At 37.5% G+C, this 19,709-nt stretch overlaps 2 protein-coding genes across 2 annotated transcripts; one reads left to right on the plus strand and one right to left on the minus strand.

Annotated features, from left to right (window-relative positions):
- The first annotated feature begins 311 nt into the window (after positions 1-311).
- On the plus strand, positions 312-3,261 carry LOC140944188 (uncharacterized). The gene is made up of 2 exons (XM_073393319.1): positions 312-339; positions 916-3,261. The coding sequence occupies exon 2, from the start codon at positions 963-965 to the stop codon at positions 2,307-2,309; it is 1,347 nt and encodes a 448-aa protein (XP_073249420.1). The 5' UTR covers positions 312-339; positions 916-962; the 3' UTR covers positions 2,310-3,261.
- Positions 3,262-3,947: 686 nt separating this feature from the next.
- Positions 3,948-5,443, minus strand: LOC140943466 (uncharacterized). The gene has a single exon (XM_073392559.1). The coding sequence runs from the start codon at positions 5,069-5,071 to the stop codon at positions 3,992-3,994; it is 1,080 nt and encodes a 359-aa protein (XP_073248660.1). The 5' UTR covers positions 5,072-5,443; the 3' UTR covers positions 3,948-3,991.
- Positions 5,444-19,709: the final 14,266 nt, after the last annotated feature.

The following is a 19,709-nucleotide window of genomic DNA, read 5'->3' on the forward strand; positions in this document are numbered from 1 at the left end:
TATTAAAATTACTCTTTCACTTTGTTTAGGAAGATGAAGAGGTAGAAGATGAAGAGAAAGAGCAAGAACAATCAGGTACATGTAAAAATAGATTGACTTATTTTACTGTAGGTTTGGTGAGCAGATTTTGAGGCTGGTTGCCCTGGGCAAAAGGGTGAAAGTGTGTGGTGTGACCACAGCTATTGATCATTGTCTAGCATACTTTTAAGTCATTTACTGGTACTTATTTTATGATAGGAAATCAATCAGCACAACATCGGCCAAGTCAGTCGTGCCCCACCCAGCTGCAGCAATCCCAACCAACTGAAAGCCATCTTTTGCAGCCAAATAATGATCAAGGTAACTCTTTCCATAAAATAGCCCAATTTCAATACCTTAAAATTCTGACTTGTCTCCAAGACTCAGTAAAGTGGAAAAATTCAAAAGGAAATGAATATCATGTATTTCCACAAGCCTCATAGTCAAGTGAGAATTTTAATACATGTACATTGAAATAGGCCTATTTAAATTGCATCTTGTTTGCAATAAGAAAAATTAGAATTTGTTAATCTTTCTTCAAAGCATCTGTCTGTGGAAATTATATTTACTATCATTTACTATCATTCATGGATGATTCTTATTATTTCTTATTATAACAATAAAATATGTTATATATTAATATTTATTATTATCGTCATTTATTGCATTTAAGAAAGAGATGCACTTGCAGAGAAATTTTTGATTCTGGTAGTCATGTTATAACCAAATGTAAAGAAACCTTAAAAATATAGGCGATACACGAGATTTGAACCCATATCCACTGGTCAACCCAACAGTCCACCTATCTGTAGCTATTTACCTGCAAATATTCTTGAACTCCATCAAATGCTTATTTACTGAAATGTGATTCTAATATTTGTTTGTGTATGTTCTCAGATGCAGATGCACTGTTAGAAAAACCAGTGTTTTCCTCATCTGATCAAATGCCTGGGCCATCTGTCGTCGACCTTGCCACCAATGATGCTGAAGACACTCAAATAAAGAATGACGAACAAGTTGCAAGGTCATTACAGGAAGCATTCAACAGAGACTTTGACAGGGAAACCAGCCATTTGCTCGGATCTGTTGATTGTTCAACTATAGATGATGAGGCTGGCGTACTTAAAGTGCTAGAAGAGAAGGTGATAAGGGAAAAAGAGTCCTTGTTCCTTGTAGTAAGAAGAGGCGCACCATTAGAGAGAGTTCTTAACCTCTGGCGTAGAGAATCCCGCAAAATTTCTCCGGAACATGAACTTAGAATCAAGTTCCTTGGAGAGCAAGGAATTGATTCCGGTGCATTGACTAAGGAATTCCTCACCTTGACAATTGCAGATATTGGAAAAAAGTTCTTTCCCAATGGCAGCCCAGTACACTCCACAAATGACGTCCAAAATGGAAATTTTAAAGCATGTGGAGAAATAGCAGCAACAAGCTTAGCCCAAGGCGGGCCACCACCATGCTTTTTAGCAGAATGTGTCTATAATACTTTGGTTCTGGAAAGTGACATTGACTTCACAAGTGTCAGTCCTGAACAACACCTGACTTCAACTGAACAAGAACTACTGCACCACATACAAAGCAATGTCATGGATCATCAAGATACCATTATTGAACATGGGTACACAGGGGTGATCGATAAAGAACACTTGCACTCCATAACTGCCTCAATTGTTGTCAGTATGCTGAGCAGGAGGACCCTTTGCCTCAAGGAGTTCAAAAAGGGGTTGCAACTTTATGGGTTGTCAGGTCTTATTTCCAGATATTCACAAGTTACTCGAGGTCTATTTGTTATGGGACAGCAGCAGAAAGTGGATGCTAACTACCTCGTCTCCTTGATGGCACCTGAATTCTCTCCAGAAGGGTCCTCGCGACGACTGAAAGAAGAGGAAATTATGGACAATTTTCAAGACTTCCTAATCAGCCTTGAGGACGAGGTTATAACAGGCTATACAGAAGCTATAGCCTGTAATACAGATGATGATGCAGACCAATGCACCAATAATGATCAGGAGATTGAAACCTTTAGCATCCCAGACCTGACACCAGCAGGAGTACTTGGTTGGCTGACGGGACAGAAACATAGGGACATTGGGAAAACAGACCGTGCAATCACTGTCAAGTTTGACCATGAATGTTTGATTCGCAACCCAGATCACAGGCTGTGCTTCCCTTATGTGGGGGCCTGTGGACAAACAATCACTTTTCCTGTTTGCCACATGGCAGGTTTCGACAAATTTAAAGAAATCTTCCTATTAGCTTTCTGTAAAGGCCAAACATTTGCCATGCGCTAAAGGTTAGCTGAAAATAACCCTTCAAGTCTTACTGTTTAAAGTTATGACCATGAGTAGTTGTGATTGTTTATGACTGTGAACTGTTCATCAGATGAGATTAATAAGGACTCCTTTATGTGAAAAATTTTGTGATTAATTAATAATCACATTAAGTAACTTCTGTTTTAAGGTTATGGAAAACCACTTTAGTGTTCCAGTTTTCTATTCACTTGTCGTTCCTATTCTAGTCTGTGAAACACTAAGTTACATGTTCACATGCATGATTAATTAAGTAACGTCCTGATGATCTATCAAGAAAAATGTGAGCTGTTAACCAGATGAGATTAAGGACTCCCTTGATGTTAAAATATTTATGATCTGTTAATACTCATGTTGTACAGGTTATGAAAAACTACCTTAGTGTTCCTGTTTTTTTACTGCCATTCATTTATGATTATTATAAAGGAAATAAAGGGAGATGTAAAGATTGGAACCCACGACCCTCTGTGTTGTAGGTCGGCTGCTCTAACCTCTGAGCTACTGAGGACTCGTTGGCGCGCAAGGGTCATTTTTGTGGGTTGGACTTGTGAACCGCATCACGCAGTCACGCTGTGCTCAGAGGTTAGAGCATCTGATCTAGAACACGGAGGGTAGTGGGTTCGAATCCCACCTGGGGCTCAGATTTTTTCTGTGTCCTCTTATGGTTTATTCTCTACATCTCCCTTTATTTCCTTTATAATAATATCAGTGGCATAGGTTGGTTGGTTGGACATTCATTTGTTGTTGTTCTATTTCTAGTCTTGGAAGCACTAAGTTATATGACTGTGTTCATATGGATGATATTGCAACTTCCTATATGATTGTAAAGTGATTAATTTATAATGAATCACAAAGAATTGTTTGTAACTACAGATTTTGTAAGAACTGCATAACAATAATTATGTTGCAATAAAAATTTTATATTATTGCCATGTATTGATTGTAGTTTGTTTTATAAGGCCTTTGTCAGTAGCATGGTGACTACCATAATGCACATGTATGAATTCCCTTGAAATTATTTCCTTTGGCTTTTTCATTTCTTGAGGGACTGGTTATAAAACCGTGTAAACTTAAAAGCTAGAAAGGTGCTGCAATTTATTATGATATTACCACAACCGTGCACAATCTTTATTTGTTTTACCATCACATGCTATGGCAGAAACGTTTCTATTGATAGTTTCAAAACACATCTTAAAATCTATTGTGGTTTGTGCATGGTGTATTGAAAAAAATAACACCAACAAAAACATGAGAAATACATTTTGGGCTGCATACCTATCACCCTCTATTAAACCAATATTGACCATGTCACCAACAAGCAGAGAAGGGGATAGTTCAAAAAGGGTTGCCTGGAAAAAAGCCCCAAGTGACTTCTGATAAATTGCTAGATTCTCCTTCCAAATTGCCTTATATTCTGCTGAAACACAGCGAGAATTTGGCATTGCATCAAGTAACTGAGGACCTTAGTCCACGCACCCCTTCCACCTGCACCCTTGATCATACAACAAAATAACAAAATGTGAACTGAGAACTTGTACTGGTGAATTAATTTAAATTGTAAGTCTGTTTCTTTCTCCAATTAATATGTGCTGCTTCAAAGGCCACAGGGCAAGAAATTGGGATGACATCTCCTTGGGAAGGTGGGGGGGGGGGGGGGGGGAGTTTCAAGAAGTGAAGCTTTCGATAATCCTCACAGTATTAACAAAATGATCAATGCCATTGTTTCCATCATCAGAAATGGGATCCACATTGCGCTCTAATTCCTGAAGTTGCTGTTCAGAAAGCTGGAGGTGTGATTCTGGCACAACGACATTATTGTTGGTTTCAATGTCAGAGATAGGGCCATCATTGTCAATACCATATGTCTGCCAATTTATGATGCTGGATTCATCTGGAGCAGTAAGCATTGCACTGTACCACAGTGCCAAAGGTGATTGATGACCTGCTGTCCTGATCCCATGATGATTCCATTGCCTTGTGAATTCTTCTAGAGATGCATTGATCCTTGGTAAGTATACATATTGCAAAGCCAACAAGTGCAGTTCATCAAGTGAATCCAAGGTACCAGTGTTCTCAAGGAACTGGAATAAATCCTTGTAAAGTGCGGAGCTAACTCTGTTAACTTCTGCCCACAACCTCTCAATGCGTTGGTTATGCACACTGCGGCCAGCAATAAAACTGCCTCTATCTGACCCCCTGTTGGTAATCATGTATCTTGCTACATCAACGTTTTCCATCCCCTGATCACCTCGAACCCTGGAAGGGAGACCAAACGCTTGTACTCCCTGCTCAAAATATTGGAGAACAGTATTTGCTTTGTTATTTCTGCAGCACTTTAGATAAACAATGGCTCTACTGTATCCATCAATGCACCCATGGATAATAAATCTCCATGAAATAAGTTTATGGTTCGAGTCAATGTGCCACAAATGATTTGGACCAGACACGTTGTAGGTCCTTCGACAGATTGCGTACGTTCTCCTCACAGCTCTCCCAATACCATCTATCCGTTTCAAACTTTCTCTTATTCTGGACCTTTGAACATTTATTCCCCTCCCTTTCAGACTGCCTCTAACATAGGATTCCCCACTATATGGTGTTAAATTTAGGGTTTGTTGTATTTGCCTGTCTAATTCATCATCAGCGATTTCTGTGAAACTGTTATCGATTCCGAATTGTACCCTTCTTCGGTAAAGTGTTTGCTCAGAGACTCCTAAACACGTTGCTATGCTTCGCCAGTTCATTCCAGTCTCACGAAGCTGCTCTATCAGCTCCTTCGTAATGTTATAGGCTGGTCTTCCTCCTGTACTTCTGCAATACGTGACAGACCTCTCCTCTCTTTCACGGGAGCTTGACGTAATCAGAATGTTAGAGAGATGTCTCAATAATACAGCTAAGGAATCTACCAAAACTCCAAACAAATCTCCCAATGATGAATCACCTGCAACACTTTGTGACAGCGATATAGCGACAAGTACCCTTGTATGTTCGTCAAGCCTTCTTTCACAGATTTCTAATCCTACTAGGTCAGAAGCATTATAAACTGTAACAGTTCTATCGATGGTGTTGCTTAGAGAAATCAGAAACTCTCTTACATCGTCCAAGCTTAACTGATTGGCCATCCTGTCGGCCATTTTGTTTGACCAACGCAGAACGTGAACCGCTGAACGGTGCTTACTCGCTGGCTCGAGAAAACCTAATCGATAATCTCGAACGGTGATTAAAATTCTCACACATTGATTACAGAAGCTCGAAAGGTTGGTTGGAACTCATACCACTTTTGTCATGTTTGGCTTTTATGTTGCTGCATCGCTCTTTTTCGAATGGTGATTTCTCATTCTCGTATAGTAATTTCCAGATCTCACAAATCGATTACATTCTCAAATGGTGATTTCTCATTCTCGTATAGTGCCTTTTCATTCTCGAATTATGATTTCTAATTCTCGTATAGTGATTTCCCAGCCTCATACATAGATTACTGAAACTCGATAGATGATTTAAAACTCATACCACTTTTGTCATGTTTGGCTTGCCATACGGAACAATATATCATTGATCTGTAATCCTGAGAAGTTTTAGTGTAGTATTGAACTCGGCCAAGCGCGATGCAAACAGATTTTTCAAGGTTCTCTTACTCTCTTCGCATCTTTTGATTTCGGGACATCCTGTCCAAAAATCAAAGTTTGGTGCATGCGCAGTAACGGGATACTGTTCCTTTAAAGGGGGATAAATTTTATACAACATAACAAAAAATTAGATTGATATATTTTGATATAGTGGCGTTGTACTGCTTCACACTTTGCTTCTCGGGTGCAACGAGCCATGGCGATTCGCGCAATGCGTCGCAAGTCCGGCAAACGCATGTAAACAAAATTTATTAAGGTTAGTTGTAAGGTTTTTTCTCCGTTTTTCTCTCTAAAACAAAACAAGGTAAACAGTAAAAACTGAAGGAAACTAACTTTGAGGTTTCGAAGAAACAGAAATACGTATGAGATGTTTTTTTTCTCAAAGTTAAACAGAAGGATGATGGTGATTGAAATTAGCATAATTTCACCGTGCACGAGCTGCACGCATTTATAAAATACACGTCATCTAGTTATGAAACACGATTTGCTGTCTTTTAGTTTTTTCCATGGATGACATGGATGAGATTTTCCTTAGTGTTTTAGACAGTACTTAGTTGTTTTTCTTTTGGAATAACATCGACATTGGCGAGTAGTAGAACGAAAATATAATTCAGTGGTACAGTCATGGAAGTAATAAGAGAAACCCTTTGAAAGCGATGTTTGTCTACTCCAACTAAACCTCCCGCAAAAAAATAGCAACATTTGCCTCTCGGAGACAGCGTACCAGCACGAAGAAACGAAGAAAAAGTGCAAGAAAACGAATCTAGGTGCCCTAATTCAGTGACAGCGGCAGTGACTGGACAAACCACATTACAAGCCCCGGCTGAAGTCGAAAACAAGCGACATTTCTAAGCAGAGTCCCAGTCCACTGCATCACACCTTTTTGCTCGGACGCGCTCGTTTCACCGCCCAACCTTTATCCGCCCTGCAATGGACATTTGAAGCACGCTTTTGTTTCTTCTGTTCCGCTGTTGCTGAGTGTTGGCGGACTGTTCACCTGGGTGTACCTGTGTCTTGAGCTTTGTAACAATGATGGAGTACAGAATGACTAGCAACAGCACAGGTATGTATATAAACGGAATGTAGTAAGCTAGTACGAAACTGGCAACGGATGAGGACTCTCCGAATACTTTCTTCCATTCCAGAACACACCAGGTTCCCTCTGGGTATTGAACGAGCTTGTAACTGAACAAGTATGGCGAACTGACCTCTACGGCAAATATCCATGTGGTGAGAATGAAGAAGGGACACAGTTTGGATCTGATGAGTGGTGAACGGAGTGGAAATACCACGGCTCCAAAGCGATCCATTGCTATCAGAATCAGATTCTGAATCGAAACCTCAATGGAAACGTTACCAAAGAAAGGGAGAAGCGTAGTGTATTTTCGATTAATTATATATATATATAAAAAAAAAAAACAGGAAAAAAATTGGAAAAGGGGTAATCATTATATATATATAATTTATTAATTAGTTAAAGGCTGTATTATTGTAAGCAAGTTATCTAAAATCATATTTTTGCGTCAACACATTAATGTTCCTTTCAGTTAAGAGTTTCAACTCGAGGCAATGATATGACATCTATTTAGTTAATTCCTTCACTTCTTCTCTGAAGTCAGTAGTGTATTTTCAATAAAACATTGGGAATGGGGATGAAGTGCTCCCCTCGTCACACTTTTGCCCCCATAGACTCGACTTTTTGTCCTTCTGGAATGTACGTATAGCTTAGTGGGGGCCCTAGGGAGGCCCACGATTGGTCACAGCCGACCCTGAGGAGAGGCCCAACTCCCTCCCCTATATCGGTCTGTGCACCTTCCATATTTACCCAGAAACGGTCACAGTCGGCCCTGGGAGGAGGCCCAACTCCCTCCTCCATACCAGTGTGTGTACCACCGTGGTGGAAGGTTTCCTTTAGCTCACAAAATCCAGGAGTACATGGGGCTGACCTTTTAAGTTTCAGTGTAGCACTTTGTCTCCCACTTCCCCCTTTTGAGCCACACCAAGTTGTTGTTTTTGTTGCCGTTCATTATAATAATTTTGGGTCCTCAAACATAAGGAGGTTGATTTAATATGAGTTTGCCTTCGACAAACGATTAGAGGGTCATATCTTAAAACAAAATAATACTAATTTGGTTTTTCAAACCCGCACCATTTTCTTAAAATGAGTAAGTTCGTAGCTAGTCACGTTACCAAAATGTGATTTTTAAAATTATGAATTACCTCTTTCTGAACACAAATTTTGCACTTAAACTTCAAGGAAAATGTTGAAAAGATGATGTAGTAACGTTTACAGCACCTCTGAGCGTAACTATCAAACGTTTAACAAGATATAAGCAAAATGTAGTTTCGGCCGCCATGTTTCGGGAAGTCAATTAAGAGTATGCCCTCCAACATGGCGGCTAATGAAAATCACACCATCACACTACTTTGTTGAAAAATCAAAGTACCATAAAATATCTCCCTTAAATGCCTTTCCTCTCAAATTTCGGGTGTAAGATAATTTTTATGTGCTCCGTCAATTTTTGGCATCAGCAAGATTCCAACTCATTGTTTAAAGGAAGCATTGGTCACGTGACCTCTTCGTGCAAGTGGCCTATTTGAATGATTTTGCTCTTTTTTGTTAATTTCTAGTAAGTTTTTGAAATAATTTTCATGGACAAAGGGTGTTTATTAGCGAGGGCGTCTAATGCAAACAAAATATCATAGAGCGGCGCAATTTTTAAATGAGCCGAGAGGCGTTTGTTTGAAAGGGGGCTTCAATTAGTGTCATTGGTCATTAGATCAATTTATGGTAACTCATCAATGCCTAAGTAAGCCTTTTGTAATTTGCTAGGAGATACTCATTAGCATTGAACCTTCGACTTATTTATTTTGTCTGAAAAAAATTCTTTCTTAAATTCTCTTTTAAGCCCTTTTAAAAGCTTGGGTTGTCCAGTCGAAATAATACGGGCGGGGGAGCAATGAGAGAGAACAAAGTATTGGCTGCTACACAAAATTTAAACAATAACAAGGCGGGAGAGAGGTACTAAAATTACAGTTTCAAAATCATTTCAGTTAGTCGATCTACAGAAGGTTAATCGAAAATAATTGGCTGGACTTTTGCATCAATTAACTACGGATGTGACTGGAGGAGAAATTAAAAAGGGCAATATACATGCTAAACAGCAGAAGTTACAACAGTAGATATCAATCTTAACAAATATATTTAAGAATAACTAGGAGATATCGAGAAAAAGGAAAAAATAGTACACTAACTACAAAGGACCAAACGTATTTTCGATAGGTATTTTTCCCTATAAAGTGTAATTTATTCACACAGGATATATATGTTTCATTACAACAAATTCATGACAAGGGAAGGTTTCTTTTGATCACTATTTTAGACGTTGAAGTTGCAGCGTAAATCACATACTCAATTTATCACTAGTCGGTAGTTGTGTCTTTTCTCTGTAAACTGTTTGGAGCAGCACCAAGACTGTTGAAAATGTAGTCAAAAATACGTGCTTAATGCAAATTTTACTTAACAGATGTGTGAAATGTTATATTCATTAGTGGGGAGTCTTGTGGTCGAGGGCGCAGGAAATTTTTTTTATCTACGAACACTAAAAAATTATCACTATTGTAGTTTTGTCTCTTCTTGGTAAATAGTTTGAAACAGTTCCAAGACTGGATCGATCCATTCCTCATTGTCGAGTTTATGTTTGCTGCGCGCCTTCTGTACAACGCAGTATATCAGGGGCACCCAACGTCAATTTTCGGAAAATGATTTGAGATCTAGAATTTTCGGAACATTTGTTGTAAAATTTCTTGCTTGCCTGCCTCTCCTAGGATTTTTGAACATCTAAAAAATGGTGTAATTGCCCAATTTTAACGGATTTTTACCGTAAAAAGGTCGCCTAGAATTTTCGGAAGCCTTTTTTCTGGCTGAAATGTTCGAAAAGCAGGAGTCGAAAAGGTAAGTTTTGATCCCTATAATTTTCGGATCACTAGACTTTCAGCTAGGAAATCCGAACAGATGAAAAAATTTTTAGGGAATAAAAATATGCCTATATGTACAGTTTGAATACTAAAATACGTTTAACAATGCTATGTTTAAGTGGTATTGAATTATATTCTCGTTGGGTGCCCCTGGTATATGCATCGCGGTGATCTGAGAGTTTCTGAGTTAAGTTCCAAATGTTTGAAACTTAAATTTTTATGTCCCCTTGCGAAGCCTGAGCACAATCATGAATTGTTATTAAGACTGATATGGCCATCCTTTCAAACTGAACAGACTAAAGAATGCTATCAGTTTAAAGCCATGGTGGTTGTATTTAGAAATCGATAAAAAAGATATTTGTCAACCAATATGAGTAATAATAATATGAGTGGACATTTTAAACTCTGGTGTGATACATATTATTTGCACGTAGAAATACGCCTGTTAAGTACTTAAACATAGGTGATCAAAATTTATAAAGCGAAAAAAACATTTCAAAGAGACATTATCATTTAATTGATTTTGTGTGAAAGATAACACCTTGCCTCTTAAACTTCCTGTTTAAGTTTTTGAATTGTATTTTGCAGAGGACGCTGAAGGGCGTACGTGTCACACGAAAATGCATTTTTTCTTTGCTTCTTTTGACGACGCAAAAATACTGTTAAACCTTGGGGTGGCGCTAAAATTTCAACCAATATTTATAATTGTCCCTTTTATTCGTTTCCTTTTTACGGCAGAACCTCTTCTATACTGACTTAGCGGTTCTGCAGTAATTTACAGTTGTTAGTTGTACAGTTGTATATCGCCGCCTACGCTCCCAATAACGTTTCTAATGGTCCGTTCCTGAGTTTTATTTACCACCCAACCTTTTACAATACGTGGCCTATGCTGTCACATTTCGCAGTCATGGGAGACTTGAACTACCTTATTATAGGAAATTAACGCTCCATGAAATTAACGCGAATCGTTAAAATTCGCGTTAATTTAAGTCGCGTTCATTTTGTTAAGCGTTAATTTCCGCGACGTTAATTAAATGCAGCGTTAATTTCCGCGCTCTTAATTTCCAGTATTTTAACCCCAATTTTGGAACCTGTTCAGACATTCTTGACACCTAAAATACATTAACTACAAGCTTTCTTTCTTTCTATTTACCCTTTATTTTTCATCTTTCACAAAAGCTAAGGCGAAGGTTTCCAATATTTCGAGTTCATCTTCATCGTTGTCACTGTCAGAGGTGATGTCAATATCTTCAGTATCTTCTCCCTTGACCAACTGTGTCTTAGTCGCGTTAATTTCCTTTATTATGAAATTCTGCCTTCTCTTTCGTGTTAATTTTCTTTATTCGTCGAAAAGTCGTTTTCCATTAAATTCGCGTTAATTTAAGTCGCGTAAATTTCCAATACCTTAATTTCATGGAGCGTTAATTTCCTATAATAAGGTAAACTCATCTTATCATTAATCCTTACTTTTAAAAGTGCGCCGACGGCAGTCGTGGTGATTTTTTATTCGCGAGTGTTCCTCGTACCTCTACATCTTAACAGATTCAGTCAGAAGCACATTTTTGCGACTTACGCTTGTAAAAGAAAACATTTTAGGAGTGTTCTAAGACCTTTTCGATAATTACCATTAAAAACACATTGATAGTCATGATACATTTATTTGCGAGTGTTCCACGAACCTCTTAACATCTAATCAGCCAAAAGCACATTTTTGCGACCTACGCCTGTGCAAAAGAACATTTTATGAGTCTTTTAAGAGCTTTTCGGTAATTACTGCTAAACATGAAACAGATAACTGGGTTGATAGCACAGTACGCGGTAGTCATATAAAAGGTGACTTCAAAGTATTTCCAGAAACTACACGATAAATGCGTGAAAGTGTCCTGATACTGTATGATTAAAATGTTGATACCGTAAGGTAACCAGCAACACACAAACACTGTTACGGTAGCAATGGACATTTGAAGCACGTTTCTGTTTGTTCTGTTCCGCTGTTGCTGACTGTTGGCGGACTGTTCACCTGGGTGCGCCTGTGTCTTGAGCTTGATAACAATGATGGAGTAAAGAATGACTAGCAACAACACAGGTATGAATATAAACGGACTGTAGGAAGCTAGTACGAAACTGGCAAAGGATGCAGCAGCTCAAAGATCCGCTGGATCCGTTCACCGTTAAGTTCATGGTTAGGTTTGCGACGTATCCGTGGAATTGTACGTATGCAGTCAAACAACTTTGAATTACTGCTCTCTATATTGCGTATCCTGTTTGATTCAGAACTTTTATTGGCAATTGTAAGTCCCCTGCGAAGCCTCGGCACAGCTGCTAAAAGTGAATTTGTATAATGGTGTCAGTTATCAACTCACTTTAAGCCAACCAGAGTAGTAACAAATCGATTAAAAAGATAGGGCCTAATTTTTTCATAAGCGAAAAAGTTGTTTATTAATTGAGACAAATTTTCTGTCATCATTAACGCCAAACAAATGATTCGGATGGTTTGTCGCGATTTTTTACAAATTTTGTCTGAGACTGGGAAGTCTTTGAAGGCGCCGCGGACAAAAAGTTAAATGCATGTTATCACGTAGGATCCGTTCAAACCTAAAGGACTAAATATCAATTTCAGCTGCGCTCGCTATTATTTACACGCGCACGCGCCTCATTTTATGTCTATGACAATTGCCAGGAGGCGTAATAATAACGGTTTTCTTGATACTGATGAAGAGTTATATACCCGAAACGCCTGTTTCCTAAAAATATTTGACACTTTTGACTTTTCAATGGAATATTATCCTATCCGCAACCCGTAAACCAGCTAGATGAGATGCATTAATTTTCACAGTTATATCCCGGTGTGGTTGTTAATGAACGACACTATTTGCAGTAATGAAAATATTGCTATGTTATAATAGATTGGACGTATTTTGCGGGTGCATGGCTCTTTGTTGGCCCCTGGCTGTTCAAAACCTTTTTAACTGTTTACCGACAAATTATCTGCCTTCCTTTTCCTATACAGCTGTAACAGTAATGACAATGCACTCAAACCTCTTTAATACGGACACCAAAGGGACAGAACCAAGTGTCCGCTTTGCAGAGGTGTCCGTATTGTAGAGGTAGGGAATGTAGGATTTTTAGCATTTCTGGGACCAAACGAACTGTCCGTAATAGAGAGGTGTCCGTATTATAGAGGTGTCCGTAAGGAGAGGTTCGACTGTATATTATTTCGACAGTGCTTAATTTACATGTGATCAAAAGCACTTTGCACCGGAAGACCTTATTTTGCTATTTACATGTTGATTAAACAAGTGTGTTTTAACACATTAAAAAATGATATCTTTAGCCCGGTAGTACCATCATCATCTACACAAGTTTGACAGTTAACCACAGGAAGCAGAGGCCATTAAGCCCAAGTTTAACAGGTGAATATGAGGGAAAAATAAGTGCATATTATCACTGTTCATAAAACATGAAGTTTTTTTAACATTTACTTCTCGATCGAGCTAAAAATGGGAAAACCAAAAGCCTGGTGTCGGCAAAGAGAAACTAGCAGGTTCTTCTGACAAGGGCTTGTTCAGACTCCTTTGACTGCTCAGTTTTAGTTGTTACAAACTTCAGTATTTTTTGGCTACAGCTCTTTTTTTGCGATAACGTTGTGACACTTCATCTATATATAATAGCGATTACTACTTTTAGAGTTCCAAGAGGGGCGTTTAATGACGGGAGTCATTTTAAAGGAAAGGACTGAGTTTATCGTCATTTATGTAACAACCTACTTTTCAAAACTAATATGCTTTCGGCGAAAATGTAAAGAGAACTTATGAATAGCGGAAAATCCTGTCATCATCAACGCCTAATAAATGATGCGGATGGTTTGTCCCGCAGTTTTTAAATTTTACCTGGGATGGGACAATCTTCAAAAGCGCCGCCGACAAAATTTTCCCCCTGGAATAAACTAGACAAAATCGATTAAATATACTAAAATGTGTTTTTCTTGTCAATTATTGTAAAGCCATTATTTTTTCCATTAACAAATGCAAGTGTTGTTAGTTGATGTGCCAATTTGAAAATACACATATTCGATCATCAACTACACTATTTGATAGCATACATGAAGCACTGAGGGGCCTAGCTTACTTTAAGCCATAAAAGCCAAGGCTAAACAGGAATTTGAGGCAAAACTATAAATGCATGTTATAACATGTGCATAAAACATGCAGTTTTTATACATTTACTTCTCGATCGAACTTAAAATAGGAGGTTATAAGGTTCCTTAAACAAAAAGACCAGGCGTACGTGTTTCTTCCGTCAGTCTTTGACTGCTTTTAATGTTACAGCCTCAGTATTTGTTGACCACAATTCTTGTCTCTCGATAATGTTAATTGTGGCATTTTATCTTAAGAATGACATGAAAAACCACCCGCGTAACTCATATCAATGCAACCAATAGCCGTCATGACGCGCTAGCTGCGCCCGTCCTAAAAGCGTGATGTAACGTTGATAGACGCTTTGTTCCCATATACCGCCGATTTAACATCAAGGTCAAACGATTTCTGTTACAGAACTTTCGTACCCTATCCTAATCAACGGATGAGCAGACTCGATGTGTCCTTCCTATGCAACCACCACTTGCGGCTTACAAGTGCGACGTCAGTTGGTCCGTTCCACAGATGACGCGTCTTTTGGGCAGCCTAGTTCACGTGCGTGTCAGGGTCCTCGATGCAACACCGGCAATTGCATCAGTTCTGTCCCTGATATGCGGCACTAAGTTTTTTTTTTCCATCCGTGACCATTCCTACTTCTTTACATTGTTTAAACTGAACTGTACCAGGCTCTCAGAATGTCAGGCGGAAAGGCACGCGAAATGTTGGTGGGGCAGAAAAAAGGAAAAAGAAGCCGCCGCCCCTGCTATACTACATATTTTTCCGGTGGATAGCGCTATCCACCGAAAAGTGAGTAGTAGGAATCTGAGCAGATTAATGAAGCTGAAGCAGATTAAAACTCAGCTTTCAAGCTGAGAAGATTAATGCATACTGTAAAGCCATTTTGGTTGTATTTAGAAATCGCTCAGTTAAAAGACATTTGGAGACGATATATATGAGTGGAAACTTTAAACTGTTTTCGTTAACATTTTTTTTATGTTTCAGTTTATTTCCCCCTTGCATGAATATTTATTTTGTAGTTCACCCACCCCCTCCCCCATAACGTTTCCATCTCACCCTGCGAGCAGAATCTCCTAATTTGTTGAGTGACGCCAAGTGATCAAGCGGCGAGCGAATGAACAGCTCGGCTGCTGCTGAGAGGGTGCATGATCCATCCCTGAGTTTTATTCAGTGGCGGATCCAAGGGAGGGTCCCAGGGGCCCCGGGCCTCCCATTATTTTTAAACCAAACCGAGACCCGAAGGGCCGAAAAAATTGTTTTTGGAGACCGCCCCCCCCCCCCCCCCCCCCATCTAAGGGTCTGGATGACCTGAACCCCCTCCCCTTATGTCAAGGTCTGGATCTGGCATTGTTATTTACCACCAAAACTCTTACAATACAACGCGTATCTTGTCACTCTTTGCAGTCATGGCTGAACCGAGGCAGGGGAGCATAAACTGGAACACATTTTACTTTCAAAGTACATTAACAGTCGTGATAATTTTTATTGGCAAATGTTCCTTGAACCTCTAACTCTTGACATATACATGCATATCAAAAGCACATTTTTGCGACTTACCCCCGTACAAGAGAACATTTTATGAGTCTTTTAGCACCTTGTCGATAATTACTACTAAAAATAAAGCAGATAATCGGATTGATAGCACAGTAAGCGTGAGCCGTAAAGTAGGTTACATGAAAATATATCCAGAAACTACAGGAGAAATACGTTACACTGTCCATATACACTATTATGATTAACATGTTAGTAGTGAAAGGTAACCAGCAAAGCACAAACACTGTTACGATAGCAATGGACATTTGAAGCACGTTTCTGCTTCTTTTGTTCCACTGTTGCTGAGTGTTCGCGGACTGCTCACCTGGGTGTACCTGTGTCTTGAGCTTGATAAAGATGATGAAGTAAAGAATGGCTAACAACAGGACAGGGATGTATATAAACAGAATGTAGTAAGCTAGTTGGAAACTGGCATAGGACGATGAATCTCCGAATACTTTCTTCCATTTCGTGACACACCAGTTTCGCTCTGGGGATTCAACGAGCTCGTTGGCGAACAAGTATGGCGAATTGACAGCTACGGCAGCTATCCACGTGGCGAGAATGAAAAAGGGACACAGCTTGGATCTGATGAGTGGTGAATGGAGTGGAAACACCACTGCTCCAAATCGATCCACTGCGATCAGAATCAGATTCTGAATCGAAACGACAAAGGAAACTTCTCCAAAGAAAGGGAGAAGCTTACACAAGGCCTGACCAAGCTGACCACCGACAAGAAACGATCGAGTCTTTGGTGTGCAAGTAGAACATGCGCCAAGGTACTCTGAAGATCGGAAATAACAAATCAGACGACGCCATGTTTGCGAAGAAATAATTTATCGGTTTTCTTAAGTTCGGCGTTTATAAACGATTATTACAATGAGAGAATCTCCGGCCAGTGAAACGATAAAGATCAGACAGAGGGTAACGGTTCCTCCGATTTTTAACGCATTGGAATTTAACTGAGCCTCGAAGCAGGACTCGATGGACCCGTTTACCGTTGAATTCATGCTTAGCTTTGCGACGTAACTGTGGAATTGTTCATATGCAGTCAAGAAACTTTCATGACTGCTATGTATATTGAGTATATATATGCTGTTTGACAGTATTTGACAGTATTTTTATTACTTTCGGCGAAAATGTAAAGAGAGCTTATGAATAGCGCAATATTCTGTCTATCAACTTCTACCGCCTAGCTAGCCGTCTAGAGATCCTTATCTGCGCTCTTTCAAATCTCAACTTCTATGTCGGAATCCTAGTTCAGGGTCAATGAGTAGTTAGTAAATGTTGCCATCCCACTCACTCACTTTTATTTCTACCTCATCTCGCAACATCGCTCTCTTGTTCACTCATTTCACAAAACTCATTCGTTAATCTCACTTCATTCACTTCATTCAAATTCGTTCGCTTCGCTCACTCATTTTCATTCAGTTCATTCAGTTCGTTTAACTCATTCGTATTGTTCCATTCGTTCTCAAGTAGTCGCTCACATTGCTCGAAGATCTAGAAATAAAAGTGAGTGAGTGGGATGTCAACATTTACTAACTACTACTAAATAAAGTAGTGATATTGATATTGAAGCAGAAAAATAAATTTGAATTAATGCTTAAAGATAAAAGAATAATTATACATAATGGGATTCAAATCAAAAAACAAACAAACAAGTCAATCAAATAATTGTAATCCGTTCAAAGTTGGAGGATTAATATTTGATAGTGAAGAAGATTATCTGTTGTTTAAAAATATTGATAAAAATATCAACGACACAGTTACATCAGTGAAAGATGGTAGCATTGATTTAAAAGAAGCTTTTAATAATGTTAAACCAATAAATGTAAAAGAATGTTATTATGAAGCAAGGGAAGAATTGGATGGTTTGTTTAAAAATGCAATAGGTTTATTATGTTTTGAAGGTACAAGATTAGTTACTGAGTATAAAGTTGGTTGTTGTTTTTTTGATAAGGTTAATGTAATAAGATATTGTGATAGTGATAGTGATAGTGATAGTGATAGTGATAGTGATAGATATTATTTATAAACTTATAACATTTTATGTTACAAGTTTTATTATATAATAATAATAATATAAATGAATGATATATTGAAATTATTAGAAGACGATGGTTTTAATTTTGAGGTAGAGGTTGGTTGGAAAGATAAATACAGAAAAAAAATAATAAGAGAAGCAATGAAAAAATTAAAAGATAATGGTGATAAATTAACTCTATTAAATGTAAAAAAATTATACAGATGTTTTACTATTCTTGATAGTTTAAAATCTGTTTTTTATTCTATTCCAATACTTATAGAACCAGAGTCTAAATATTATACTGAAGAATTTTTTAATTATATGGATGATTACGTTATTGATACAACAAAGAGAATTATTACTGGTATTATTGAAGCTTTTGGTAAAAAAGAGAAATTAGACACTTTTTATAAATATCTTTTATTATCTAGTATGTATTCTAAAAAGCAAATAGAAGAAATGGGTCATGAGGATGTTATTAGTATGTATTATAAAAAGGAAATAGAAGAAATGGGTCATGAGGATAATAATAGTATAACCAACTAATAAAAATGGAACCAAGATCAAGAGAAACTACTCCTACAAAAGAGGATTTGGATTTTATAGTTGATGATGGTTATCAACATGATAAGGATCCAGATTACATTCCACCCCAAAGATACATTCTTGAAGGACCAGATTTTAATAGATTAACCAAAAATGCTAAAAAACTTGGTGCTGAATCACTTGATTATTCAACTCGTAAAAATAGCAAATACATGGCTACACTTCCAGGTGGAAAGAAAGTTCACTTTGGGTCGCCTAAATATCCAGACTACACTATTCATAAGGATAAAGAGAGAAGAGATAAATATCTGTCTCGTGCTATGAAGATTAAAAATAAACAGGGAGAATTAACCTATACTAATCCAGAATCGAGTAACTTCTGGTCGGTAAATTTACTTTGGCCTAAAAAATAAATTTGAAATATTATGCTTAAAGAAATAAAAATTTTAATATAAAATGGTTCTCATATTGGAAAATGATAAAAAGTTTTATACTCACCCTATTTATAAAAAATATGCGGCAAATAAATATGGTGAAATTATGAATGTTAGAATAAGAAAACCTATGTTAGGAAATATTAATAATAATGGTTATTTGAGATTTTGTATATCTGTATCAAAAAATAAAGTAAAAAATTATCTTATACATCGATTTATTTATGAGTGTTTTTATGGGATGATAGAAAGTGATAAATACATTAATCATATTAATTTTAATAGAAAAGATAATAGGTTAGAAAATTTGGAATTAGTAACAACAAGTGAAAATAATAAAAAATCAATAATTAATAGAGATTATAGTTTTGTTAAGGATAATCATAAAAATAGAAAAAAAGTTAAGGCAATTAATTTGTTAACAAATGAAGAAGTTATTTACAATAGTTTATACTCAGTTAACAAGTTATTAGGTATTAATGCAGGTCATGTTAAAATGATTTGTGAGGATAAGTATATATACTGTAAATCAGCTACTTCAAAAAAAGACGGTCAAAAATACGCGTTTGAATATTTAAATGAGGCTTAAGGATTATCTAAATATTAATAAAATGCAGTTGACAAGTTACGAAAATATTACCCAAGACAATATTATCTTTAATGATAGCAAAGAGTACAAAGTAAAAGATAGCAAAATCAAATATAAACGTATTCCAATTGAGATTAAGTATACAAATAAGAAAAAAGGTCCACTTGTAATCGAAACTCCAGTTCTTTTCTCTTTTGGAGTAAATGAGAAGAAAAACCAAGATACCAAAAAGGTTTTTTTTTTTTTTTTTTTAATTATTTATTTGCGTCACTTTATAATTACATTACTTACATATAAAGCATATAGATACATGATTACATTGCTACTATACAGTAATTACTTAACAGTCCAGATATATAATACAGAGTAGCGAAAGTTACTTAAGTACGCGCACACCCACACACGCACACACACGCACCACGCACGATTACTGATTATCCGCCTAGAAACGTCCTGAAAGGGCCCCTAGAGAGTTAGCGCGATTGCTGTTCTC

This window comes from Porites lutea, chromosome 7 (genome assembly GCF_958299795.1).
Source record: "Porites lutea chromosome 7, jaPorLute2.1, whole genome shotgun sequence".
Classification (NCBI taxonomy): Eukaryota; Metazoa; Cnidaria; class Anthozoa; order Scleractinia; family Poritidae; genus Porites; species Porites lutea.

Excerpts from the sequence above, each read along its gene's own strand:
- LOC140944188 (XM_073393319.1), top strand. The coding sequence starts at position 963 with ATGCCTGGGCCATCTGTCGTCGACCTTGCCACCAATGATGCTGAAGAC.
- LOC140943466 (XM_073392559.1), bottom strand. The coding sequence starts at position 5,071 with ATGAACTGGCGAAGCATAGCAACGTGTTTAGGAGTCTCTGAGCAAACA.